The sequence below is a fragment of the Vicugna pacos genome, chromosome 11, assembly GCF_048564905.1.
Source record: "Vicugna pacos chromosome 11, VicPac4, whole genome shotgun sequence".
In the NCBI taxonomy this organism is placed as follows: domain Eukaryota; kingdom Metazoa; phylum Chordata; class Mammalia; order Artiodactyla; family Camelidae; genus Vicugna; species Vicugna pacos.
The window spans coordinates 30,615,563-30,643,555 of record NC_132997.1 but is presented as its reverse complement, the minus strand read 5'-3'; the positions used below and the strand labels follow the sequence as shown (position 1 = coordinate 30,643,555).

The window sequence follows — 27,993 nt, the reverse complement described above, 5'->3', positions numbered from 1 at the left end:
AACACGAGGCCGCCCTGCCCGGCATGGCCGAGTGCGGGGACCGAACTCTGCAAGCTCACTAGTTAACAGTGTACGTGAACCGTGCCGTGCCGGGAAGACGCACGCCAGCCAGGCCAGTGTTACGGAAGCCACTCTGTATTTCAGCTTCTGCAGCGGGCAGGCGGGCGGCTACCAGCTCCTCACTTCCAGCAAGCGGATGTCGCCGTCAACCTCCAGCGTGTCGACGTCACCGAGCTCCTTGAACCTGTGCTTGTACTCCAGGCTGTGCGCGCCGTTCACTGCCACCTTGAAGTCTCTCACGTCACAATAAATTATCATCTGGAAGGGAAGCACACAGCGTTAGTGGTTCCTCTGGGAACAGAGTGTCAGCAAGTAAACCGCTTGGAGACGTTCTCCCAGCCTGCTTCTGGGACCTTCCCCGCCGTCATCCCCAAGACCCAGATCGGGCTGAAGCGTGTCTGCCGGGGGCACCTCCTGCCTCGTCCCGCTCAGGGATACACTCCGGGAAGCCCAGGGCCTGCTGGCCTCCATCCTCAGCACACGCCCCTCCACCCCTTGTCCCTGGAGGTGGGTGTCACCCTCCTCACCAATGGCTGGCCACACTAAAGACCGCCAAGAGGAACCGTTCAGGGACGGGAACCACAGCACGTGGGTCCTGACTTTTCGCTTCAAGTCCTAGGGTCTTGGACCGCTCAGCGTGAGCTTCTGCAAGTTTCGGGCACTGGCTAGGGACTGGCTGCACAGCTGCCTGGCGGCCCTGCGTCCCCTCCCAGCTCAGAACATCTCGTCTGTCTCTCCAAAGCTAGGGAGCTCGGCAGCCCGTGACACTAGAGGGTGATGAGCGTGCTGGCAGATTCGGTTCTGATGCATCACTGGCATCAGCCCCTCAGAGGTCTTTGCCTAAACTCATAGTAGTGATAAAAACAAAAGAAACCGCTACCCGTTTAATCACTTTTACATCTAAGCCTTGTGCTTCTGATACCACGGATCCTCTGCCTGTTTCCAGCCCACATGGAGGCCGCCGGGGCGGGTGTCCCCACGGCGGGCTCCCAGGCTCCAGCCCTGGCACCAGACTGAGGCGGAGTCTGCATCTGCAAAGCAGCAAGCCGAGTCCTTTCTCTTTTGCTGGGGAGCTCATGGAGACAGCTGCGGGGAGCTTGGGGGGGTGGTGTCCCAGGGACAGTGGAGGAACTGGCAGAAGTCAGGGCCACATGGAGAAACAGGGGACACCCAGGCCCAGGTTACCTGCCTGCGGCAATGGTGGGCAGCCAGCGACCACCGGGTGGAAGGGGCCGCAGGGGCCGCACCCTTCACCGCATCTCACGAGGACACAACACAGCCTCCCCCGGAAGGGAAGACGAGCAGCAGGTGGACGCAGCGGAACAGGAGTCAGTCCCCTTCACGGCCTCGGACCAGGCAGGGCCAGCGCGTTACCAGCGGGAAAGGAAGAGGACCCCGGACCCAAGGGAAACCACAGAATCCCTCACACCACCTGAACAGCCAAACCATCTGAACAGAAGAACGTGAATCTGATAAAAAGCTCACAGATGAGATCACAGCTGAGAGAGGACTAATGAGGAGCAGAGACACCACGTAGAATCGAAGCAATGCCGGAGGGGAGGCCCGAGAATCCCCTCCCGAGGCGGGAGGTCGAGGCTACTGGAAAAGGTCTGTCACGACAAAACACTGACACGTGGCCCAACAGGAGAGTAACTACCGTTCCCGGAGTGGGAAGCTAACAGGGAAAGATGATCACCCATTACTGTCCTTTTAAATTTTAATACCGCAGTTCCAGACTCGGGCTCAGGTCAGAAGACAAGCTGCTGGTTTCCTGTCACCAACCACAAGAGCCACTTCCTTCTGGAGCAGCCCCTCCTCCCCTCCAGGGACCCCGAGGCACCCGTCACGCCCAACTCCTGCCGGGTCAGCAGACCCTCACCTGGGCCCTGCTCAAGTCACCCCCACATCCTCTCAACTCCAAACCAACACCCACGACTTCCAGGGAGCCTGGGGTTAGCTCGCGTCTGACACCACATCCAGGGCGCTGTGTTCAAATGTGAATAAATATTGGCGTCAAACCGCCATCTTCTATTCAGCCTTGGTATTGCCTCTCTTGACAATTTAAAACGCTGTCGAAGCAGGACCTGAGTAAATGACCCACGGTGACCCTGTGAGGCAAAGAGTCACCAAAGCCAGTGAGCGAGCCCTGCTGAGCACCCAGCACCCACATGCTAGGCTGATCGCGCTCGGCAGCCCAGGCACCTACTGGGGACCCAGGACCAGGTGCCTTCAAGTCCCAACGGTCTAAACGTATCCCTCGCTGACAACACACAAATAGGACTACTCGGAACAGAGTCCTGCCCCGGGGGCCACGCCGGCCCGTGCAGCCAGGCCTGTGGCTCCTGTGTCCTCGTGTTCACTTGGGTTAGACACGTTCCTCCAGCCCCGAGACCAGGTCCCTGTCAAAATTCCTACTAGAACAAATGCCACTGATCCCTGTGCAGACGCCACCTGCCGCGGCCACTGAAGCTGATGGTCCCCAGGGCGAGAGAGCTTCCAGGAATATGTCTCTGAGTAAACAGACCGCAGTCTCCACCCGCGAAGCTGGACCCGACTTAACGGACCACTGCCACCCCCAGGCTTCTCTTTCCTGCCTCATTTCCAACAAAGATGCTCTCACCTCAAAGTACATCCCAGGACTAAATGGAAAGCAGGTAATATTTCTCTCTTCTTCTCCCCAGGACTCCTGAAGAAACGAATTCCTCACGAACGCTTTACTGTTGAGGCGTGGGTTCAGGTGGAGAGCAATTGCCCTGGATTTTGCTGAGCGTAGATTAACATTAAAGCTTTTGAGAGAATTAAAAAAAAAACTCTAATTAACCAAGTAGAAGACAGTAGTGCAATTTCTTAGTTTTAACAATGAGAAACTCTGATTCTGACTACAAGGAAGTATGCATGAGGACCCTGGAATGCTGCTCAAAGAGAAACTTAAAATTCTGAGTTGGCGTTTCATTGATATGTTTTATACGAAATAAAAATATGGAAAACTTTAAAATCAACATTAAGGCTACAGAACTGGTTGGGAGAAACTGAAGGATTTCATCAGCCGCAGGAAGAGGGTCCCTCCAAGCACACCCGGCCTCGGCACGATGTGCCCCCTGCTCCTCACAGTGGGCTGCCTGCCAGGCAGCCCCTCCTTGCCACCCCCCTCCCCCGACCTCGAAACTTAAGGGAGTGCGGCCCGAGTGCCACCCGGGGAGAGCCTTCCCGATGCGGCGGCTACTCTCATACCCTTTGGCGCATGTGTTCACTTCTCCTTTAATGACGACCGTCCGTCCAGGGCCCATGGAGGAGTTCAACTTCGCCACATAGGGCAGGGTCTGCGAAGAAACCGCCGTCAGCACCAGGAAGCCTGCGGAATGGGGTCTCGCGGGGAGTCTGTCCAAACACACCAGGCAACGCTTAAAGGCCAAGACCCCCTAAACCCCAGGGCAGGTCCCCCGCAGCCAGCCTGTGTCTGGCTCTCAGCAGACGCCAGGGTGTGTTCAGACAAGCGTGGATGGGTGTGGGGGGACCGGACATCCTTCGGAGGAGGGAAGCTCCCTCGGAGGAGGCCCTCAGCGTCAGGGCTCAGCCGGGCTCAGGTGGCCGAGGGGACACGCACTGACGGCTCAGGACGTGATGCCAGGCTGGCTGACATCGTCCTGGATGCCCAGACAAACGCAGGGAGGCTGCCGTGGGCGTCTGCGAGGGCAGGTTACACATACAGCTAACTAAAACTTAACTCATTACACAGAATTAAGAAACGTGTGGCTCTTCAAACCTTTGACAGACAGTTGGTAGGCAGAATTTTGGCGCAAGTCAAAGTGTGACTGGCTGTCGAACCTTTGCTCTTGGTGTAGACAGTTCTGGGCACGACTTTAGAAGTGCCTCCTCCTCTATTACTAGGCTGCAGGGAGACAGGCCTGCAGTAAGGGATGGGACCAACGAAGCTGTCTTCCAAGGTTTAAACTATTCCTTTCCTGGGCAATTCGGTAACACATTCCATGGGTTAGCGCGAAAATACTTACAAACTGCGGCATGTCAGACTTTGGTACCTATTGGAAAACAAAGACAAAATGAGGACATTTGACAGGGAAGAGAGAACATTTTGTAACAAAAGCAGTCAGACCACACGCTCGCACTGACCTGGGGGTGCCGGACGGGCGGCCGGAGCTTTCCGACAGCGGCCACGCAGTGGTGAAGTGCCACGCGGGCTGGGACAGCCTGGCAGTCCCGGCTGTCTTAGGCCCACATCCTCCACCGTAAGCTAACCACTTCCACGGATTTCCCCGCACGTGGGTTGCTGGCTCCGTGCAGGGTGCTCCCAACATGCGAGGCTCTACTCTGCGCTGAGGTCTGTGAGACCTCTTTGTCCCCACTAACAGCAGCAAAGAACTGTTTAAACTGCACTCGTTTCGACGGGGGGAAAAGACAAAACACCCACCGACAGTGCTACCCGGCAGTTAAGAGTCAGCGAGGTCTCCGTACACAAGCCTGGGTTGTGGTCAGACCTCTGACCATCTGAGCATTGGCAGAACCTACGGCACCTGGTGCCCGCAAGACTGAGCCTCAGGTTTCAAGTGACTGCTTCCAGCCTAGTAGTTATTAAAGACATAATTTTTCACATTAAGAACATAATTTCAGAAACCTCAGCCCGCCACCTGACTTACATGGCAACTAAAACATTTTTAAACCAGGAGTTCGTGGAGAGACTTAATGTCTACGTGGTCTTGACCCACCTCCGTCCAGAGCAGCTGCCTGGGCACTTCTCACGCCCTGACGGAAACTTAATTATTTTTTAGGATTTAACATCCATCAGGATTCTAAATGTAATCTACTTAATACATCAAAGACAGTAACACAAATGGCACTAAACAAGAAAATGCTAGGAAATTATGACCCCTAAATGCAGGTGACGCTAGGGCCCTCCCACTCCCGGAACAAGCAGGAATGAGCGTCAGGAACAGGAGGAAGCGGCGCAGGCGGCGAGGCTGTCGCCCGCTTTTCTTCCCTGGAGGGCAGGTTAGCGGTCTCAGCCGTGACGGAACGTGCAGGCGCCCTCTGATGCGGCCCTTCCGCTCCCGGGAGCCACCCTGGAGCTCCTGCGTCGAGGACACGCCCCTGTCCAGCCAGAGCGCTGTCTGCCTGCCTGTCTGCCCGCCCCGCTGTGACTGGTTTGGGTTTCTGTTGGAACCGGGCCAGATCTGCCATCCACGGCCAGGAAGGCCCTGGTCGATCTGGGTGCTCTTACTAGTCTGGAAGACTGACTTCTGAAACTTTATACGGAAATGAGGCAGCTGTTCACGTTTTCTCATCTCAACAGAAGACATCAAAGATGCTTCCTGCCGCTTTGTCAGACGACGGGCGTGGCACTCACCGGGCTGAAACAAAAGCCGACGGAGCGAATGGTCACCTGGCCGCGGATGCCCAGCGTGTCTACCTTGTCCAGGGGGATGCGGTGCGCGTACAGCAGGACGTGTCTGCCATTGACGGCCACCTGCACAGAAAGAAGGCAGCCCCCCAGGGGACCGCGCATGAGTTCATTTTACTAACTTCCCCAAATTAAACCTGCTGACACGGATTTAACCTCACAGCTCTCCCCACAGGCTTCCACACGCCTGTCTGACAGGCTGTGATGAGGGTGTCTCCAGCCTGAGTCCACCTGGTGAGACGAACGCTGCACTCACGACACGTGTCCGCATGCACGAGGCACGCAGGTCAGACCGCAGGGTGCAGTGAGCCCCCTGCTGTCCCAGGGGCCCACACTCTTAGGGGACCAGCCCGCATGTGGCAGGTGCTCTCTGAACCCTTGCTGCACCTGCTGAACAAGCGCCCAGGGCGGACCACTCGGCTTCCCCAGGCTCCCGTCTGAGCAGGAGATGGCTCTCCTGCCAAGGGCCCCTGGTCACTCGACGAGGCCCCAGCCAAGGCCTGAGGCACAGCAGACACCCGCGCCCTCCGCAGACGCCTGGCACCACGTTCAGGGAGACATGCGGAACACAGCCCCAGCTCCGACCTCGAGGAGCTGAGAACCCACCAGCAGGCAGGAGAGTAAACGCCGGGAAACACAAAGCACAACAGCACAGGAACGAGAGTTACACTGCGTGACGCAGACGCTCCCCAGGCCAGGGGAGGGGGCGTGCTGGGGGCGGGAGGGGGAGGGCTGCGCCAGGGCTGCGGGGGCTTCCTCTGAGCCTCAGATCTCTGTGCCGGGAGGCTAGACAGGCTTTGGGGGCTGGCGGGGTCGGGCCTCTAGGACCAGACTCCACCTACACAAGCTATGCCGGATGGCGCCAGGGGACAGTACTTGCTACACAGACTAACTTCTCAGATCTCTGGGTCTAAAATCTCACACTCCTGCAGAACCATCCCAGAGCAGGACTTAACTCTACAAAATCTTCCGACTTCCACTGCAGGATCCCGTGTCTGTAGCCTGGACCCCCCACCCTGGGGCATGGGGTGACAGCTTACTGTCCCTTCCCAAGCACAGCGCTGTGCCGCACGGGGAGGACACAGCCTGGTAGAAGCCTGGCCACCCTGGGCCTGCTCCCACCGCCCGGCAGTGTCCACAGGGGATGCTGGGGGCCCGCCCCCGCCCCCCCGAGACAGGAGAAAGAGCAAGCTCTCTGGGCATCAGCAGCACAGGGGGAGCCCCCCCACAGGAGACCCCCTGCACGCTCCTCGTCACCCAGGGCCCACCACTCTCCACGACCCACCTGGAATTTCTCTTTCAGGACCATGATCACGATTTCAAAAGACTCTTCCTTTTTGAAAGGCATGTCGTAGGTGATCTCTTCCCACCCCCACTTTTCATTTCTCAGAGTGTTGCACACAATGCAGTTGGCCCTTTTGAACCGTGGGTTGAAGTGAAAGGCCACGTCCGCCCGGGGCTTCACGCTGCTGCCACACTGCAGGTCCACCTGGAATCTGCATGGAGAGGAACACGGGCCACACAGGCTCAGAGAGGAGGCCGGGGACACGTGACGGGTCCCCTGGTTCCTCACCCGCGTGGCCTGACTACCTGGCTGCCTCACCCCCTCCCCTCTTCCTTCATAACAGACCCTGAGCTGTAGCTGGGCTGACCCATCTGGGTAAGTGCCCAGGTTTCCAGCCTTCGCTTCAAGTTTGGGGGTGCGGGGGAGTGTTGAGGGAAAACCACTAGAATCAGCCTCAAAAACCAGCTGGCAGCTGCCTCTGTCCACCCAGGCCCTTCCCCTCCGGCGGCCCAAAACACGGTGTGAAGACTAGTCTTGGCTTCCAAGAATCTGTAGAAAGAGGAGCCGGCCCCGGGGCTGCAGGGCGAGGGCCCGAGCGCCCTGGGACGCCCGGGCAGCTCCTCCAACTGAGCGCTCACGTCTCATCTGAATCGTCACTACCTGGGCATCGGCCACAGAAAGGCAAGTCCAATTCAGACTGATCCAGCCTAGTCCAGGGTTTGCCCCCAAAGTAAGCATGTCTGAGGTAAAACCACCCAACACAGATCTTAACAAACACTGTGGGGTGGTTGTCCTGCAGCTAGACTCTCCCTGTCATCTGACTGCGGTTCCCTTCATCACGTATCTAATTCTTTGTACTAAAAATCACAGTATAAATAAAAACCCCAGATGACCCGGATTTCAGTCATTCACCCGTCTCCCCAGCACCTTGGCCGGGGCCACTGCTGAAAGCACGGTCAGGCCTCGGGGCATCGGGACGGCCGCGGCCGCACTGCGCGTTGCTGCCATCCCGCAGTCACAAGGAGATAGTCTGCCCCGTCCCTTCCCTTCTCACACGAGGACTTACCTGTCTGAGTCACCAGGGACGTGCCCACGTAGCACAATTGAAGTTCCAGGCTCCAGCGGCTCAGAAATGGTCCCGACGTAGGGGATTCCCTAGGAGAAACGTAACAAATGTTCATTTACATAAAGAAAATCAAAAGACAGCATTTTTGAAGGTTGTGTATAAAGGTGCTCAGACCGTAGCATTTTCCAAGTCATCTCCACTATTTAAACAGCCACACAAAACAGCAGGGCTAGGAAACTCACCGCATCTGCAGACCGCTCCGTGTTCTTTACGAAAAGGTACATAAGTGTCATTCACAGTACTGTTTATTTGGCTGGAGGGCGTGTGAAGTAAAACTTCAATAGGGTAATTCAGATAACAGACGAAACAGCTTGTGCTGCCAGGCCCCCACCCCTCCCTCCTTCCTGAAGTTCCACTGAGGGTCCCGCCAGCAGGATCCTGGCCCGCGCAGCCAAAGGCCAGTGTGGACAGAGACAATGACAAACACTCACGGCCTGCAGAGGGCGCTCCAGGTGAAGCCACTTGGCCACACCTGGGACTTGGGGGATCACCTGCACCCCACAGGGCACCAGAGGACCGCACCACCTGAAGGATGAGCTCTGGGCGCCCGTGGACCTCTCATGACACAGCATCCACCTGCCCACCCGGTGCAGGGCACAGGCTTGTGCTCCAAGGGTCTCCGGGTCTCCACTGACCCCCTCCTCACGTGGAACCCAGCCTTTCCGTCTGGGGCCGACACGCTATCAGATCTTGTCACTCCCCTCCCCCAGAGGAGGCTCCGCCACCACCCCTCCCCCGGTCAGGCCACCGGCTAGACCTGCCTCCCCTGCGTCACCACCACCTCCTCGGCCACCGAGCACTGGAGCGGGTGATCAGGCCACACACCACAAGCCGCCTGCAGGCTCAGCCGGCTTACGACAGCGACGTTGTCCATCCCAGGTAGCTCGGACTGTCGGCAAGTGAGAAGTAAATGACAGAGGACATAAAACAGCGGTAATCATTGGAGGCTCATGAGCTGAAACCCTCAGCTCAGGCACATTCTCCGCTGGAGCCTCTTTCAGACTCGGGGCCAACTGAGCCAGCCTCCTCCGAGGGGCTGCCCGGCTGTCCAGACTCCGCTCACTTGCACACACACACCTAGACTGTAAGCTGCACAGGGCAGGACATGGCCGTCACCTTTACATCCAGGACAGAGGTCGAGAGAGGGCCAGTAATCACCAGGGATGAAGGTGCTCTCACCAGCCCGCAAACTGGGCTGTGGGAGGCCAGGCACCTGCAGGTAAGTAACGAGATGAGCGGCTGCCGAGGGCAGGCTGGGTGGGCGAGCAGAGCAAGGCTCCAGCTGCACACCAGAGCGGACGGTTCTGTGTGCAGGGAACACAGGAGACACTACTCCTCCACCCCGATCTTCGGGGCCTCGGCCCGAGGACAAGAAGAGCAGGACCCTCCACGCTCTAAATCTCTCAATAAAATGAGAACAGTTTTTGTAACTTTGAATGTTTGTATACGTTCAACTCATACTTATGCAGACTATTTAGTAACACAAAAACACTGGTGATACAAACATCAGTGAGCAAGTGGCCTGCAAAACTAGACAGTGTGGTCTCCAGTAACGGTAAACGCTGAACAGGAAGGAGCAAACACTGTAAGGAAATCAGCCACAAGTGCTGCAGTAGTTTTCCTGAAGGATGAGATTCTAATTTTCTTCACATATTTTCCAGATGTCTTTTCTTTAAGTATCTTACTATTTTATTCAGGCATCCATTTCTGTGAGCGTCACGAAGCCCAGGCCGAAGTACCAGCGATGAGCGCTGGAGGTAACCGCACCCCTCTCTGGACTTGCTTTTCCCGATTTCTGTAATAAGCACTTACGATGTTTTTAACCACAGACATTTTATTACGTATTTAGTTTCAAGGCTGGGAAGAGCTTTCTGAGGCCGTCGTCGACTCTGTCACTGCTAACAGACCGCTGCAGCTGTCAATACGTTGTTCCTGAGCAGCAGCCGTGTTGCAGAGTTCGGCCACTTGCCGTTTCAGTTGTCTGGGTGACCGCTCTCTGCCTCGGGAAGCACCCCGAGTCCCGGCAGCAGTCCTCGGCACTTCCGGACCACGGAAGCAGGCAGACGCCCCGCGGCCCGCTCGCCCGCTCACAACCACTGTTCCTGTGGCAAGGGAGGGGGCGGGCGGCCAGCGGGCGGCCCGCCGGGCCCAGCGGCGCCCACGCGTGGGCTCCCCGATGCCCGCCTGCCAGCCCTCAGCAGGTGAAGGACACTCTTCACTGGCGCGTCTGCCCTAACAACCCAACAGCCGGGTCACGCCCAACCTCACGCCAGCTCAGGCGGGCTGCTTTCAGCACCCCCCCCCCCCGGGTCAGTCACAAACCCCACTGCCCTTCCCGGGCCCTAAGCCTCTCACCTCACCTGCAGCCGCCCAGAGCCCCGTGCCCGAGCCAGTCAGGCCCCTGTGACGTGACCAGTGGCGGCAGCCGGTGTGACAGGAGCGTGGGCGGGGCTGCTGCCTGTGGCTGTCTGGCTGCCGAGCCTGGCTCTTCAGTCCTGCCCACCAAAGACCCGAGACTCCTCAGTGCCACCCGGCACATCCCTTTTCTACGTCAGTTGGAGACTGGCCTCTGTGCTTGCAACTACAAACCCTGACTGTTCCACCACAAAAAAGTGGGGCAGTAGGTGTCAAATAAATGCTTCAGAAAACTGTATAAAGAATTCTAACTGAGGCGGCCGAAGACAGTTTAGGAAGGAGGCACGGCGTGAGCGGGGAAGAAGTTAGGCAGAGAGGAAGCCAGTTCAGGCAGAGATGTCACCTCACAAAAGCAGAGGCAGGAGAAGACAAAACGCACCTGGGAGACAGTGACTAGGAAGGAAGCAGTTAAACACGGAGCCAGGGCCAGGTTTTAGAGTGAAATTCTGACAGTGGGTTTGGGAACAGCAATCCAGTGGGGGTAAAATTAGCTGGAGGGCAGGGGGTTTTTGGGGACAACTTCCAGCAAGCCTGGGGATGAGGACATAATCTGGGCTGATGGCAGGAGACACTAAGGGGGTGGGAGGACGCAGATACAAGAAATACTTCAAAGGAAACTGTCCACGTGGGGCCACTACCTACAGCAGTACAACTGGGGAGGAAAGCGATCTCAGAAGGAAGATGGCGAGTTCACGCTGAACACTGTCGGCGTGAAGGGCTGGCAGGACAGCCTACCACCCTGAGGGGGAGACTCAGGGCTAACACTGAGTGAGTGACCAGAACTCATACTTCACAGTCAGAGGAGAGACAGTCACTCACGACATCACGGGAGATACACTGAGAGCACGGTCAGGAGCAAAGCCTCAGCGGCCTGTCGGATTAGGGGGTGCACAGGGGTTCACCAAGCAGACCTGGCCGCGGTCTCCAAGAGGCCTCCTTCCAAGGTGGGCCCTCGGCTGGTGTCTGGAACTGGATTTGGAGATGGCGCCCACCCCCTACCTGAGAAGGGTGGGTTACTTACCAAAACGGCTTGTGCGAACAGTATGGTTTACGCTAAACCCCTGCCCTCCTGCCGGGAGTCTGGAATTTTGGTCCGTGCCGGGCAGGGGCTGTCCACGCGCGGCCAGCCCTCAATAAAAACCCTGGGCAGTGAGTCTGAGGCGCTTCCCTGGGGAGTAGCGCTTCACACGTGCCGTCCAGCTAGCTGCTGGGAGACTGAGGTGCACCTGTGGGACTCCACTGGGCTCTGGTTCCCCTGGGCTTCGCCCCCTGTGCCTTTCCCTTTGTGACTTCACTCTGCAAAGACGTAGCCGGCGGGGTGCCCGCCTGCTGAGTCATGAGAAGTGAGGCCGTGCTGGAGGCCTCACCAGGGAAGGGGGAGGAGGGCCGGCAGCCTGCAGGGCCGCTGTGTCAAGGAAGTCAGTTCCAGCACAGGGAGGACTGTCAATGTCTTTAACGTGCAAAATAAGAAAGGTCCAAAAAAAAAAAAAAAAGACAATGAATGGATATCACACCCTCTGGGCCAGTGACACCGCTTTCATGGATTTATCTTACAAAACCTGGGTCAGTGACTGTCCATGCACAAGTGACTCCAAAAGAAGTCAAATAAAACAGCCACTAGCACATGTGCACAGAGACGCATACACAGGCACTGGACATGACCATCAGAGTGAACAGCCCTTTACAGGGGGCTGGTTAAGTAAGCCACCGTACGTCCATGTAACAGAGTAATTATGCAGCCATGAGAACAGTGAGGAAGCTCTAAAGACACCAGTATCTCTAAACCGTGTTTAGTGGAAAAAAGCAGGGTGCAGGACAGTTCATGTGGCCTGACACATGCACGTAAGTAAACAGGACACGTAAGAGGCAATGCAATGGCCCACGCACTCTCAACACAGCCGCACGACACACGTGCTGAGTGTCTGAGCGTGCTCGTGCATGTTCTCAGGAAGGGGACACACAAAGCTGGTAGGAAGTGACGGCCTTTCCGGGGGAAACCAGGCACTAAGGGAGCAGGGAAATTTGTGTTTTATGAAACCCTGAAATACTGCTTGAATTTTAAAAAATGATTTGCACATATTTTCTTTATATTTTTAAAATAATTTTTCAAAAAAGGAAAAGCCACTGGGTTTGACATAAATGAATTTTAAATTCTGAACACAGATTGTCTTCAAACTACTGGGGCTCGGTAGTATGGACGGACAGAGAGAAACGGAAAACTGAAAAAGGGAAGCTGGTTCGGGAAGGAAGATGGGAGTTTAGTTTTGAACTCACAGCCCTCTGAGGGGATGGCCGGTCGTCTGAGAGAGTGAGAGATTCACCGCGGGTTACACATGGTCAAGAGGTGATGGGCAGAGATGCTGACAGAAGCAGAGACGCTGAAGACAAGACTGGTAAAGAAAAGAAAGAAGTTAAGGGAGTAAGAAAATCAGAGGGCAAAGCCATGGGGAGGAAATGCAGGCAGCAGAAATGGACTCTCTCAGGAAGGCGGTCAGCAAAGGAAGAACAAGAGCACAAAGGCTGGAAGGGCCCTCGGAGCTTAAAAAGATTTTACTGTTCTGCGTTTTCAGATTAACTCGCAAGGTAGAAAAGGAGGTACTCAGAAAGCTAAGGAGAAAGGACAGATGTGGAGGTAAGGCTTCTAACGAGAGTGGAAGCAAGAGCTTTAAGGGAACAGTGGGATTAATGTTCACACGTGGTTTGTTAACTTGGAGCGACCACCAGTCTGCTTAGTCTCTAAATAACTTCTCAGCCAGCCAGCACTCCACCCCTCCTTAAGAACTCTATGTATAAACAGTGAGTTACTCAGGTTGATACTGAGTTGCCAAACAGCAGATTTCACGGAGGCCACTTCTGGTATTATTCATTCAATGTGAGTGGGAAGAAAAGCGAGCCTGACTTTTTAAGTCCTGGGATCTATCAGTTGAACTAGTCATGGAAACAGACTAAATATGGGAAATTGACAGAGGCCAGTCACACAAGTTACTCTGTTTTTTCCAAGAGTTAATTAATATGAACAAAACTTGTCTACCACCAATGTGGACCAGAACTTCAGAAACACTAAGAAATAAAAACTAAACGGTGACAGTGCTGTGTCTGCACAGGGCTTGATAAAGAACACCGCAGAAGCTGAATAAACACATCCCCACTGTTTGAACTAATCACTAACAAGATAAGCGCCAGGCAAAGCCGGCGTTTACTTAGGGCACCCGTCATCGTGAACTGCCTTGGACGAGGCCGCTGGGAGCCCTGAAGGCAGCTGCTGCTCCGAAGCGGGGTCCCTTCCTCAGGGGCTGAAAGGTCGGCGTCTCGCTGTTTCAGCTCCACAGGTGAGGGTGCAAAGTCCAGAATTACAGGAGTCATCATTATGCTAGTGTCAAGGTACGCAGGGATTTTAATCCATAAGTTTATTTTCCAAATAACATTCAAATACAGCATTTCTGTGATGACAGGCAGCACTGAACAGCACAAGCCGACCAGCCGTTCCTCCTGCTTCAAGGACCCGGGCCTACCCTTCAGCCACCCATCTTTGCAGGATGTCAGTCTGCAACTCTGAGATGTTTTTAACTCTAAGACGCACAAATCATTTTAAATGTCCTGCCGACCTCAAAGCCACCACGTCTTCCTTTACACACCTACTGCCATTGAAGGCTGTTTCTGGTAAAACTGAATTCGCTTTATCAGGTGGTGGTACGTCACTCTTGCACAAGGACATTAAAACTGAGGGGGAAAAAGAGCTCTGGATACAAAGTAAATAACGAAACACCTGAACCCACTTACACCAGAAAGACTGGTTTAGGGCCTTACTTCAAGGACTGCCCCACTGTCCCAGATCTCCTCCGGGGTTTCCAAAAAAATGCAGCAGCTCTCTCTCAGACCACAATTCAGGATTCAGCTTCGGACACATGGAAACTAGACACTTCCAAGATTCTCACACCATGTGAAACTAAAACAAGTTGGCACTTCCCAGGACGTACACTGGCATTTCCAGCAACTGCACGCAGGGGTTCCAGGACCAGCCTGAGGCCAGGCCACAGCGGTCACCTTTCCTCCTCCCGCTCAGCACCAGCTGTTGACGTCTCCCTGCTCAAGTACCAAGCAGTATTTGAAGGACAGAGGGAAAAGCTGAGACATGAACTTATCAACCGGTCTAGTTAAAACAGAAGAGTAAAACCTGTAGAGTCAGAAATCCGTTCCTTTGAAAACGGTGTCTTATGATCTGAGCCTTCCCACCAGCAGCGGAGGTGGCGTTTCCTCCATTCATGACACCCCACATGACCTTACACAGCTGACCTTTAAACAACACAGCTCAGAACTGGGCGGTCCACTTACACCTGGATTTTTTTCAGTAAGTGCGTGCTACCCGACAGTGGCTGGCTGGGTCCCCAGATGCGGAACGGCGAGCACAGAGAGGGCCAGCTCGCACCGAGCATCTGCACGGCTCCGGGGCTGTGTCTGCGCGAGCCGGCCCCACCACAGTCCCGATCACAGTGCCTGCTTCCCTGGTGTGCAGTGAATTCCACTCTTGCTCCCACTACCCCGCCTCAGCAGTGGACAATTACTATCCAGCTGGATTTGCTCTCAAACCTGCCACAAGCAAAAGTGATTTTACAGAAATCAGTTACCGGCTCATAGATGACATTCTGCAGACTGTTTAAGGACGTCATTCTTTTCCACCTTATTGTCGACTGGAGTCTTTCTTCTGTGTCTGATCAAAGATTTTAAACCAGTTTCATTTAAAGAATTCCCAGATTGAAACTGAGGCACCTGCCCTGTGTAAAATCCAAATAGAGGGAAAGAAAAATAAGCATGCATCGTTTTTCTTCACAACTATTTTTAAATACGTAAATTATTTTACTGATATTTAACAAATAACCCCATGGTATTATGATCAAAGATCTGACCCCAATTCTTATATGTAACATAAACGTACTTTACTAAATAATTTTGGATTATGACTGCAGGAAATACTGATTTAAAAAAATAGATCAGTAGGAAGTTTCTAACTTGGAAATATTTCAATGCTTATTACCAAAAATACTACAGCAAAATAGCAAGTATTTCTTTCTATACAACTATCAGAGACAGCCATTTAACTTTTCTCATCTGTACAGAGTAAGTTTTCACCTCACAGGTTCTGAGGACTAAATGAGTTAACAAAGCAATGGAAGGGTACGTTCTTCATAACGTTCACCTACTGTTATCAGTAGAGGGACTGCGCTTCCACCTCTGAATTAAACAAGTCTAAAGAAAAAAAAAAACACCAATGCCTCAAGTATTAAAAAGACAGTTTTCCCTGCGGCTAAAAAAAAAAAAAAGCGGGGTGGGGGCCTGAGCCGGTTTTAGAGACAAAAGTGCCCATCAGCACTGCATTTAGCAGCTCCAGGGAAGACATGAAGACTAAGCAGAAATAAAACAAAAACGAAACTGATGCTTCCTACACTTGACTTTCGCAAATCCTGTCATCACACCACAGGGCAGGGCGCGAAGAGAACAGCAGTCTCCAACCCTGGATGGTTGCGTTACATCCATGTTCCACTGCAGAGGAATTCTGCAGGTGTGATCAATGTTGTGAGCCAGCTGACGTCAAGACAGGGAGACTGTCCTGGATCCCCTGCGGGCCCGATGTAATTCCCTGAGCCAGAGAGGCGGCAGCAGGGGAAAGCAGGGGTTTGGAGCCCGAGCAGGAGTTAACGCATCACTGCTGGCATCTGAGATGGCCGGTAGGTGGGCACACAGGGAAACTCTAAGGAGGAAAGGAACCCTGCAGGCGAAAGCTAAAATACCCTGGAAGGCATTCTTCCCCGGGGTCTCTAGAAGAGCCCAAACCGGGTAACTCCTGACTTTCAGCGACGCCTAATGAGAGTACTCTGCCTGGTCCCAGATTTCTGATCTAAGCGCTGTAAGAAAGTAAGTCGGTGTAACCGAAACGGCAAGTTTTATGCCCTAAATATACACAATTTCGATGTGTCACATACGCCGTACAGCGGGGGAGGGGCACCCGCATCTCTCTCGGGATACAGCCGCGGCCCCGATCTCTTCCCTTGCTCGCTGGTCAAAACCTCCAACTGTTGGTTCTGCTGCGTCAGACTCGGGCAGCATCAACAAGAGCAAAAACACACACATGCCGCAGCCACATTCATAATTTACACCGCGACCGCAGAGCCACCCGATTTAAGCCCGACGCTTGCGTGACGCCAGTCGTCCCGAAAGCACACGGGGACGGGACGGGCGCTGGCTCGCTTCACTAGGAGCCTGCGGCGCGCGGACCAGGGCGGTTCGGGTGCAACACTGCGGCGTCTCCCCGGAGCGCGGTCAGCGTCGGGGCAGCGCTGAACCCCCCGAGCCGCCCCTGAACACGCCGGGCGGGAGCCGCGGCCCCACCGCGGGGAGGCGGCGCGAGGGCGGCCGGGGTCTGCAGCCGGGAGGACCGCGACGGCGACGGCGGCTCGGCCCCGGGCGCCACTCGCAGGGCGGCCGCGCCCACCCCGCGCCCCGGGCTCCCCGCGCCCCCCGCAGCCGCCGCCTCCCCGACTCACCCCGGCGGGCGTCGCGGCGCTCTGCGCGTCGTCGGGGTGCGCGTGCGCGTGCGCGGCGGCTACGGGCCGTGGGAGGCGTCAGTCCGCCGCCATTTTCCGGCGCGCGCGCGCCCGCGTCCCCGCCGCCGGCCCAGCGTCTGTGTCGGGGGCGCGCTCGGGGCTCTGCTGGGCTGGGGGCTCGCGGACTTCTGGGCACTCGGACCGCGACCGGCTCGCTGCGGGACGAGCAGAGGGGCGGCGGGCAGGGGGCGTCTGCCGGACTCCGGGGCGGGTCCGGCTGCCTCCGCCCCGCCGTCGGGGGTGAGGGCGGGGCGGGGAAGCGGGGAGGAGAAGCCTTCCCACCTCGGCCCGCGCGCGCCCGCCGCCGCGTCTCGGGGCGGGGCTCAGAGCCGGGCTGGACCCGGCGACGGCCGAGGGGCCCCAGCGCCGTCTCCGCCTTCCCCGGGTCGCCCGCGGGGGGACGGGGCGGGGCCGGCGTCGGGTGCTCCCCACGTCTGCTTCCTTGTCTGCCTGGGTCTGAGTCCAAACAGGACCATCCAAGAGGACCTGACTTGGAGGATGGGGAGTGGGTTCGACCCAGAGCCCCGTCCTCTCGGGCCCACCGGGGCTTCTGGGCCAGTTTGGTGCGCGGCTGGTTTCAGAGTTACCTACTTCCCTGGGGAAACGTGTAAGCAGTTTAGAGCGCAGGTCCGACCACTTCAGATGTTCAGAGATACCGGATGCGTCTCAGTCCGGGGCCCACGCCCCCCCACCCCCCGGCTCCTGCCTCTCCTCCGTAGGACAGCCGGTCTTCCAGGCCTCCCTGAGACGTAAAAGAGCAGGCCTCAGCAAGCAATGATTGTGCCACTGGCGTCCAGACTGATCGTCTGATGCACATTCCTGAGCTGTTTTACAGATAACCAGATCTGGCCACCAGATGTCTTCCCTAGCCTCCCCTTTGAACAAGGAGAAAGCTACCAGTAGAGGGCTGTTCTGGCCCCCGCTTCTGGCTAATCACCCTTCGTAACTAACAAGCCCCTGGGCTACACATTCTTTTCTCCTTAAACATTCTTTTCTTAGAATAGTTTCTCTTTAACCCAGAAGACTTGTTCAAGGAAGGAGATCACAGACGGGGACTGAGAACTTCAGAAAAATGAACAGACCCTCCGGAGTTTCTCCATGATACCAGGTGCATTCATCGCGATTGAGAAATACTGCCCCCTGCACACACCCTGATGACCATTCTCCTGTTCCTATCAAGTTTTTGTAAAAAACCTCGGGACCCTTTCCCCAAGATGGGCTCACGGTCTCTGAGGCAGTCGTCTGCTGTGACTCCCCTTGCCTGGCAAAGCAGTAAAGCTGTTGTTTTCCATCCTCCCCAAACTCTGTCTCCGTTTCTGTCTTGGCTGTGGGCACAGAGGCCGGTTTTTCCGCAACAATTCTGACTGCCCGATTAACCTACTGGCTGTGAAAACACCGGTGAGAAATGTAAATAAAGCTGTGTTCAGTGTTCAGTGTTTTCTGTTAGGGACCACAAAGTGCTCGCCTTTCCTACGTGTCTCTACTTGATTTTTACTCATGTTTCCTTTAAAAGCCATGTTTTGGTGTTCTTCCTCCTCTGTAGCTTTGGTTTGTATTATTTTTTATTTAAATTGAGGACTTCATTACCCATCCCAGACCCTTGAACTCACGTTCTAATTCACTCTTCTCCTATTCATTTGCCAAGTCTGCTTCACCCTCCAGGCTCCAATAGCTGCTTTTAATCTTAACATTCATTACCTGGGGTTGTCCTGATCTTTCTGTGCTTTGTGTCTTATCTACCCAACTCAGTTTTAAACTGAGAAGAGGAACTTACATATTCCCCAATGCCTAGTGTAATGCTTTTCATAAAGTAGACTGTAACTATTAGGTTGAAATGATAGGTTATTGATAAAGTGAGGAGCAACTGAATGTCTTCCCAACCTTGCCTGGGTCTGTTACCTCTCCCTTACAAAGCGAGCTGAAATAACTACACAACAGTGCTCCGTTTCTTTGGAAAGAGGAATTTAGGCATAAATGGGACTGCATAAAAGGGCCAGAAGTCCTGCGTTGGTGCAATAAATCTGGATTAAAAGATCCACAAATCTAGAGGATGTATTCTTAGAAAAACCCCTTCATTACTCCCTGTTTTGTTTTGTGAGCTCGGTGTGTTTTTTATATCATTTAAAATCAACAAATACGTGCTCACTGCCCACCACAACAAGGCACAGGGACACGAGACACAAACATACAAAGGGCTTTGTAGTATTTGCCTCACGGGACCCTTCTAGCTGCAGACAAGAGACTTCAACATACAGGTGTCTGACATCTCGTCCTTGGATTACTGCAACAGCCTCTTGAGGCATCTCCCTGCTTTGGCCCTTGCCCCCCTGCAATCTGTTCTCAACACGACAGCCAGAGAGATCCTGACAAAATGTCATCCAAACACTGCTCCTCCTCTGCTCCTTCCAATAGCTTTGCTCATTCTCTGAGGAAAGAGCCAAGTCCTCACACTTCACGATCTGCCCCCCGCTCCCCATGCCCCACGCTCCCTGACTTCATTTCCCACCACAGTCCTCCTCCCTCATTCTGCACCAGCTGGGTATCAGTTCTCAGAGAGGCCCTTCCTGATCGCTGTGTTTAAAATCGCTGACACTCTCCCAAAACACACACACAAAATCCTTGTTGCTCCTTCTGGCTTCATTTTCCTCTCGCACCTACCAGGTTCTAATACACGATGTAACCTTCCTTTTTATTTTATTTTATGTCGCCCACCGGACTACAAGCTCCCTGAGGACAGGGAGTTTTGACGGTTCTTTCTTCAATGGCCCTTACATTCCAGGGAGGGACACACTGATGCATTTAGGTAGGATTAAGGTAGGATGAGGTCATTGGGATCACTTGGGTGGCTACTCAAGTTGCTGCCCAGGAAAGGCTCTCCAGAAGGGCGATGTTTAAGCTGCGGGTGAATGCAAGAAAGGAGGCAGCCACATGAAGCTCTTGGGGGAGAGCATTCTCAGCTGAAGGAACAGCTAACGCAAAGCCCCTAAGGCTCCTGAGAACATATTTAGTGTGTTCAGAAGCTTACGGCTACAGGTTACAGAGGCCGGGGGTGGGGGCCGGGTGGGGGGAGATGGGGAGTGGGAAGGGATAAAGCAGGAGTTTGGGATTTGCAGATGCACACTACTATATATAAAATAGATAAACAACAAGGACCTACTGTACAGCGCAGGGAACTATATTCACACCTTGTAGTAGCCTATAATGAAAAAGAATATGAAAAGGAATATATATATATACACATATATATGTATATATGTACCCTGAAACTAACACAACATTGTTAACTATCTGCAATTTAAAAAATGAATTAAGAGAAACCAAAACAACAGTTCAGGAACAGAGAGGCCCCCGGCATGACTAAGCACAGTAAATGAGGGGGAAGGACGTAAGACTGAGTCACAGGGGTCGATGAGGTCACCTGAGAGGGCAGACAGACGCTGACCTAGGACACAGCCCCAGGGAGGCACGAAGAGAGAAAGCCATAAAGGAGGCCGGGAAGGGGCAGCCGCGGACACCTGCCGAAAACGGTGTCGGAGCAACCACAGAAGGGAAGGGTCTTAAGAGGGAAGAACCACCATGCGTGCCAAACACTGTGGAGAGGTCAAGGACCCAGAAGCACCCAGCGGATTTAGCAACACCGGGTTAACCAGTAACCAGCTCTGCAGAGGGCGGAGAAATGGGAGGTCAAGAAGTGGTAGAAACAATGACTGTAACAGTTTCACGAAGTTCTGCCGTGAAGAGGGACAGAGAAGCAGCGCTGAGGCTGAGGAAGCAGTGGGGCAAAGGGGAGTTTTTGATTTTCTTGTTGTTAATTTCTGTTTGTTTCTTCAAAGGAAAGATACGCCAGTGGTGCCTTTTAGACTTTTACCAAGTAAGCCACAACAAATCCATTTAGATTGTGACTTGTAACATACATACTTAAAATCATGGAGACAAAAATTTGACAAAACGGTACGCATTTTGTCTCATTGTCTTGTTATGTGTTGAAGCATTGTCATTTTTTCATTTTGAAGAACGCTGCTTATAACTCACTAAAATGCTCACAAGACTAGATGTTTCAGATTGTTTGCAGACAGTTAATTGCCTTAGACTTCCAAGGATGAAGGGATCATTTCTGGTTGGGTCAATTTCTTTTTCATCTGTCTTTATGGTCCCCTTTCCATACCCAAGAAGCCAAATTTATAAAGCACAAGTTTAGAAATCATGTATGTAGAAGTATTAAAATATGCTATATATATATATATACATGTATTGCCTCAATTTTTTAAAAACTAGTAAAAAAAAAACACATGATTTCAGACTTATGACTTGAAACTATATATGTTCTTGCTACTTCTCAGGACGAACTGATCGAACAGAAATACCTGCCATTTTTTTTGCCACTAAAGTGAACTATGCTGTTTAAAGCTAGGAAACACTTCTCATAGTGATTTTGCTTATTATTGTGTGGCTGTGTCACTTTTGTTATAATAATAATTTTTAACTTACGTATTTATTTTTAACAGAGGCACTGGGGATTGAACCTGGGACCTCGTACATGCTAAGCACGCGCTCTACCTACCACCCCAGCACTGAGCTATGCCCATCCCCCCCCAATTAATTTTTTTTAATGTTGATCCCCCAAACATTCATTCAATGGTGGTGCTAGTGCTGGGGAAACATGCCCCGAAATCAATAATTTTGGAATACAAGTTAGATGTGGTAACACACTGTTAAGAACTTTAAATATTTACTTCGATCTTTTTTTTTTAACTATGAATTTAGGAGCCAGAACTCTAGAAACTCTGGCACTAGTGATGACAAATAAAAGCAACATTAAAGTTAAAACTTGCCACAACAGTTACAGATTCATGAACTCCGAGAACACATACCCTGCCTTCCATCTATTCCCAGGCGAAAATGTCTTGAATTATGCAGTTTTTACATTACACATTATTTAGGAGTGCATTCTTTCCACCTCCCCGTCACAGGGGAGGTAATTGGGTTTATTTACTTACTTATTTTAATTTTTTTTTAAAGGAGGTGCTGGGGATTGAGCCCAGGGCCTCTTACATGCTAAGCACACGCTCTACCACTGAGCTGTGCCCGCCTCCCTGGATCGAATTCTTTACAAAATGACGGCATCGTATTTCTTATAGGCACGTCCGCTTCCCAGGGAAATGCTCATGGTTGGTGCCAACTACCCCTTCCGACTATTATCTCCGCTCTACATGGACTCATTTCTTCTTGAATCCTCTTGCTTTGAACTAATCTCCCCCACGCCCCAGTCCCGGTACCACCCACGAGGACTCAACCTCTTTTTTCACCCTCCAGACCCCCAGGTTCAGACTGATGGGGCTTACCTCTTATGTCCTACAGGATCATGTCCCAGAGCTAGTCTTCTCAGGTGTGAGAAACGAGCTTCTAGAACCAAGGCTTTGTCATAAAATAAAAGAATCTTGGAGATGGGAGAGATCTTCAGAGGACTGTAAATTAAATTAATTTATCCCAGAGGCTCAAAGTATGAGATGCTGTCCCACTTTTAAAATACTTTTCTTGAAATGGCTTGGCAGACTATCATATGTTAACTAGAGAATGCTGTAGTGTTATTTAACATGAGAATATATATCTGAAATGATTGTAAAATAGAAACAAAAAAGAATACTTTAAATATATATATATAAAATCAGACAACATGTTAGGCATTAGAGATATGGTGGGTAAAAAATACAGCTTTCCTGGAGCTTGAACCTAGTGAGAGTCAGACAGTAAGGAATTACATATATGGATTTTTTTTTAAGTACAAGAGTAATACTAGTAAATGTTAATGTTCATTGTCATCTTTGTTCCTACAAAGCTGCTGAAATTCACAAAACCATTAAAGGCCTCCTTCTCTTAATACTTTACCAACCTTTCCTGCCCATCACTAATCTTCTCCCAACTTGTACTTACACAGCTCATTATAAAATAAAGGGACAAAAGCAAAACTTCAAGGGAAGAATTTCTGTGACAGGTTGGAACAAGTAGGAAATTCAGGTGGTTTTTCCAAATAGAAAATGTTATTAAGTCCAAATGCTTTAAAAAAAAAACTTATTTAGAAAATGTCAAAACATACCGAGAAGTAAAGAGACAGTGTGATGAATTCCCATTCACTTGTTGTCCAGATCCAACAGGGACACACCAACACAGTCCACTCCTCACCCGCTCTCTCCCCACCACTGGCTCATTTTGAAGCAAATCTCAGGCTTCGTTTGTTAGATTTGAAGGTTAGTAAGACCCAGGTTCATTTCTTTGTCCAGAAGACTTCACTGGTGGTATGTGTTTCCAACTGCAGGTCAACGGGAGGAAATTTGCTCAGGCCGGGTTGCTTTTCTTTTCTTTCTTTTCCTTTTTTTGTGTTCTTTTTCTAACTGAAGTCTGGTCAGCTTATAATGTGCCAAGGTCTGGTGCACAGCATCATGTTTCAGTCACCCATGTACATACATATATTCCTTTTCATATTCTTTTTCAGCATAGGTTGCTTTTCTCCACACCCTCTCCAGTACTTGCCATTTGTGGACTTTTGAATGATGGCCATTCTGACTGGCGTGAGGTGATTCTTCATTGTAGTTTTGATTGGCATTTCTTTAATGATTAGCAATGCTGAGCATTTCCATGTGCCTGTTGGCCATCTGGGTGTCTTCTTTAGAGAGATGTCTGTTTAGGTTTTCTGCCCATTTTTCGATTGGATTGCTTGGTTTGGGGGTTTTTTTTTTCTATAGTAAGTTGTATGAGCTGTTTGTATATTTTGGAAATCAGTCCCTTGTTAGCTGCATCATTTGCAAATATTTTCTCCCATCCTGTAGGCTGTCTTTTCATTCTGTTGATGGTACCCTTAGCTGTGCAAAAGCTTTTAAGTTTAATTAGGTTCTATTTGTTTATTTTTGCTTTTATTTCCATTACTCTAGGAGCTGGCTCAAAATATACTCTGCTGCAATGTACAGAGTGTTCTGCCTATGTTTTCCTCTAGGTCGGTTGTTTTTCTGTTAGCAATAATGACACCTCCAATAAACCTCGCTGTCTAGGTTACTGCAGCTGGGTAACACTGTGTTTTCCTTTGTTTGATATAAAGATTGGTCAGTGGTTACAAATGTGGTTAGCCCGATCCGCCCAACCATTACAAAGTTCCCCTCAGTTTTTGAGCGAGTGGCTTTCGCAGCAAGCTGCTGATGTTCACTGCCTGGATCCACTGTTTCATTAGAAGTTGGAGAGTGTTGCTGTATTGGCTCCATCACTCCTCCTGCCTTTATGAGCTGGAATTCTTCTATCAGGAAATACTGTTTCCTGTGTGGCGAACCCAAGGTGAAGTTTATGCCAGAAAGGCAGGGTAACTGCTTGATTCTTCCCCTTCACTCAGGAGTTTTCTTAATAATAAGTTGGTTTCTTGGCCTCCACAGAAGGTACCCAATGAGTTGGTTTTTAGAAGTGTGTATATCTGATGTGTTTCTTTTTTCCCCTGATACTTAAGTTATCCCATCTTTAACCAAAGGGCACCCCTTTGAGTTGGCTTCTGTCTTCTTTTGACACAACATAGTAATCTTAGCTAGTTTCCTTGCTTTCTGGTATGACACCAAACTATCATTTTCATTTCCTGCCAACCTTAGACTGAGCAGTTTCTCCATAGAAACTTTTAGTGGGAAATGGTATAGAAAGACTACAATTTAAAAAAGAAAGTGTTTGGAAGGAGGAGGTAATTAGGTTTATTGATTAATTAATTTATTTAATGGAGGTACTGGGGATTGAACCCATGACCTCATGCATGCTAAACACACACTCTACCACTGAGCTATACCTTTCCTTTCTAAAGGCTACAGTTTTGACAAGGGGTGCTCATGGCAACTGGGTTGGTTTCCAGACTTCCTCAGTGGGGAGAGCCAGGGAAAAAGAATTCGTTTACTGTCTGAGTTTATACTGATTTCATTCAATTTAGGGTTACAATGTTTTCATTTAGCTTTTAAATTTTATATTTGTACCTCACTTTTCTCGTGAAAATCTTAGTTTCTAACAAAATTAACATAATTACCTATTTGCTTTATCCTATTATATATAATAGTTTCAGGATAAAGAAATAAATATTATCATAACAATATGATTACACAACCAAACCAAGGTTTACTTGCAATCTTTTTCTGTCCTTAGGCTTTAAGTCATAAGATTCATATAATCAAATTTCTGTGTTTTAAAGTATTTTCACAGTACTACCCAAAGTGATCTACAGATTCAGTGCAATCACTAGCAAAATCCCACAGCACTTTTTGCAGAAAGAGAAAACAAATCCAAAAATTCACATGGAATCTCAAAGGATCCTGATTAATCAAACAATCTTGAAGAAGAACAAAAGAGTTGGAGGTCTCATGATTCCTGATTTCAAAAACATATTACAAAGTTAGTAAGCAAAATAGTGTACAACTGGAAGACTATATCACAAAGCTACAGTAATCAAAACAGCATGGTACTGGCACAAAACAGACACATAGATCAATGGAACAGGATAGAAAGTCCAGAAATAAACCCACATGTTTATGGTCAATTAATCTATGACAAAGGAGGCAAGAATATACAATGGAGAAAAGACAGCCTCTTCAATAAGTGGTGCTGGAAAACAGGACAGCTACATGTAAAAGACTGAAATTAGAACATTCTCATATATAATATACCATATACAAAAATAAACTCAAAATGGATTAAAGACCTAAATGTAAGACCAGAAACTATAAAACTCCTAGAGGAAAATATAGGCAGAACACCCTAGGATATAAATCACAGCAGTATATTTTTTGAACAAGCTCCTGGAGTAATGGAAATAAAAGCAAAACTAAACAAATGGGATCTAATTAAACTTAGAAGCTTTGTTAGGGAAGGTATAGTTCAGTGGTAGAGTGCATGCGTAGCATGCACGAGGTCCTGGGTTCAATCCTCAGTACCTCCTTGAAGAATAAGTAAATAAGTAAACCTAATAACCTCCCCCAGCCAAAAAAAAAAAAAACTTTTGCACCACTAAGGATACCATCAACAAAACGAAAAGACAACCTAAAGAATGAGAGAAAATATTTGCAAATAATGTGACCAACAAGGGACTAATTTCCAAAATATACAAACACCTCATACAGCTTAATATATTAAAAAAAAAAAGCAACCCAATCAAAAAATGGGTAGAAGACCTAAACAGACATTTCTCCAAAGAAGACATCCAGATGGCCAACAGGTACATGAAAAGATGCTCAACATCACTAATGGTTAGAGAAATGCAAATCTAAACCACAATGATATATAATGTCACACCAATCAGAATGGCCATCATTGAAAGTCCACAAATGATAAATGCTGGAGATGGTGCGGAGAAAAAAGAACCCTCCTACACTGTGGGAATGTAAATTGGTGCAGCCACTATAGAGGACAGTATGCAGGTTCCTTAAAAAACTAAAAGTAGTCTTACCACATGATCCAGCAATCCCACTCCTGGGCATGTATCTGGAGGAAACTATAATTCAAAAAGACACGTACACCCCAATGTTCACAGCAGCACTATTTACAACAGCCGAGATATGGGAACAGACTAAATGTCCATCAACAGATGGCTGGGTGAAGAAGTTGTGAGATAGATAGATAGATAGATAGATAGATAGATAGATAGATAGATAGATAGATAGATGTAAATGGAATACTACTCAGCCATAAAAAAGAATAAAATAATGCTACTTGCAGCAACATGGTTGGACCTGGAGATTGTCATTCTAAGTTAAGTAAGTCAGAAAGAGAAATAAAAATACCATATATTGATTATATGTGTAATCTGAAAAAAAAAAGACACAAGTGAACTTACCTACAAAACAGAAACAGACTCATAGACACAGAGAACAAACCTATGGTTGCCAGAGGGTAAAGGGGGTGGGAAGGGATAAATTGGGAATTCAAAATTCGCACCTCTTGGGGAGTGATGGAAATGTTAGCTATCTTGATTGTGGTGGTGGTTTCATGGGTGTATATACATCTATCAAAACTCCTCAAATTGTTCATTTCAAATATGTGTAGTTTTCTGTACAGGAATCATACCACAATAAAGGTGTTGAAGAAAAATAATGTACTACTGGCATAAAGGCAGACATACAGACCAAGTAACAGAATAGAGAACCTTGAAATTAACCCTCCTATAGGAAAACTGGAAATCCAAATGCAAAAGAATGAAGTTGGGCCCTCACCTCCCACCATATTCAAAAACTAACTCAATATGGATTGTAGAACTTAACATAAAACCTAAAACTGTAAAGCTCCTGGAAGAAAATGTACGTGGAAAACTTCATGACATTGGGTTTTGGCAATGATTTCTTAAATATGACACCAGAAGTACAGGTAATAAATTTAAAAATAGACAAAGAGGACAACATTGAACTTAAAAATTCTGGGCATAAAGGACACAACCACTGAATTGAAGGTAAAACTGTTACAGTTTCTGCGTCTGTAAAATCTCACTCCTGATGAACTCGACTCCCTTCTAGCTCTAAATTTCTATTTTTGCATAATTTTATGCATACCGTATGCACACCATGGTGGCCAGTTTTTACTAGACTGCCAGATTTTCACCAGCTCTTTATCACTCAAAGATTGTTTTCATGATGATGTCATGTACAGAAATGCATCAAAAACAGATAAATATTTTCAATTGATTGAAACTTCTGCTTTATCACAAGTTTGCTTCTCTTAGGCTCAGCCCAATTTCTGTAGATTGCCTGTTCTGTGTGTGTCTAGTTTTTTTTCCTAGTTGTAAACACAAAATCTACACAAGAGAAGTTTCTCTAGCCTCCAGTTCACTGGAACTTAACCAAATTAGACAGATTATGAAGAATGTGTGTGTGACAGTGAAAATCTCAAAAAGACACTGACTTCTGAGTAGTACAAGGGCTTCCCAGTAGCAGAAAGGAGACTTGCAAATCTGCATGATCAGGTAGGAAGTCACCCTGGTTTGACAACCACACACAGTCAGGAACCCTGTGCCCCTCATAGTATCTGCATAATATCCTTCCTTTAACTAGCAGGACAAATTCATCGAAAAACTATTAATATGGTCATAGAAAGCTGT

At 50.1% G+C, this 27,993-nt stretch overlaps 1 protein-coding gene and 1 long non-coding RNA gene across 9 annotated transcripts; one reads left to right on the top strand and one right to left on the bottom strand.

Moving 5' to 3' along the window:
* Positions 1-119: 119 nt before the first annotated feature.
* On the bottom strand, positions 120-22,298 carry LGALS8 (galectin 8). Of its 7 annotated transcripts, none has more exons than XM_072971026.1 (10): positions 22,241-22,298; positions 14,925-15,071; positions 7,825-7,913; positions 6,759-6,969; positions 5,420-5,539; positions 4,071-4,097; positions 3,824-3,949; positions 3,292-3,380; positions 2,681-2,846; positions 120-318 (listed from the first exon to the last, which is right to left on the bottom strand). In XM_072971026.1, the coding sequence occupies exons 2-10, from the start codon at positions 14,964-14,966 to the stop codon at positions 169-171; spliced, it is 1,020 nt and encodes a 339-aa protein (XP_072827127.1). In that variant the 5' UTR covers positions 14,967-15,071; positions 22,241-22,298; the 3' UTR covers positions 120-168. The 7 variants fall into 7 exon arrangements, with proteins under 7 accessions (XP_072827127.1, XP_072827130.1, XP_072827126.1 ...); XM_072971029.1 differs by having other exon boundaries at positions 14,925-15,066; positions 22,241-22,265; XM_072971025.1 differs by lacking the exon at positions 22,241-22,298 and adding an exon at positions 16,839-16,991.
* On the top strand, positions 17,343-18,331 carry LOC140699257 (uncharacterized). Of its 2 annotated transcripts, none has more exons than XR_012077295.1 (2): positions 17,343-17,840; positions 17,922-18,331. It is a non-coding gene; the product is annotated as an uncharacterized lncRNA (long non-coding RNA). The 2 variants fall into 2 exon arrangements; XR_012077296.1 differs by having other exon boundaries at positions 17,919-18,331.
* Positions 22,299-27,993: the final 5,695 nt, after the last annotated feature.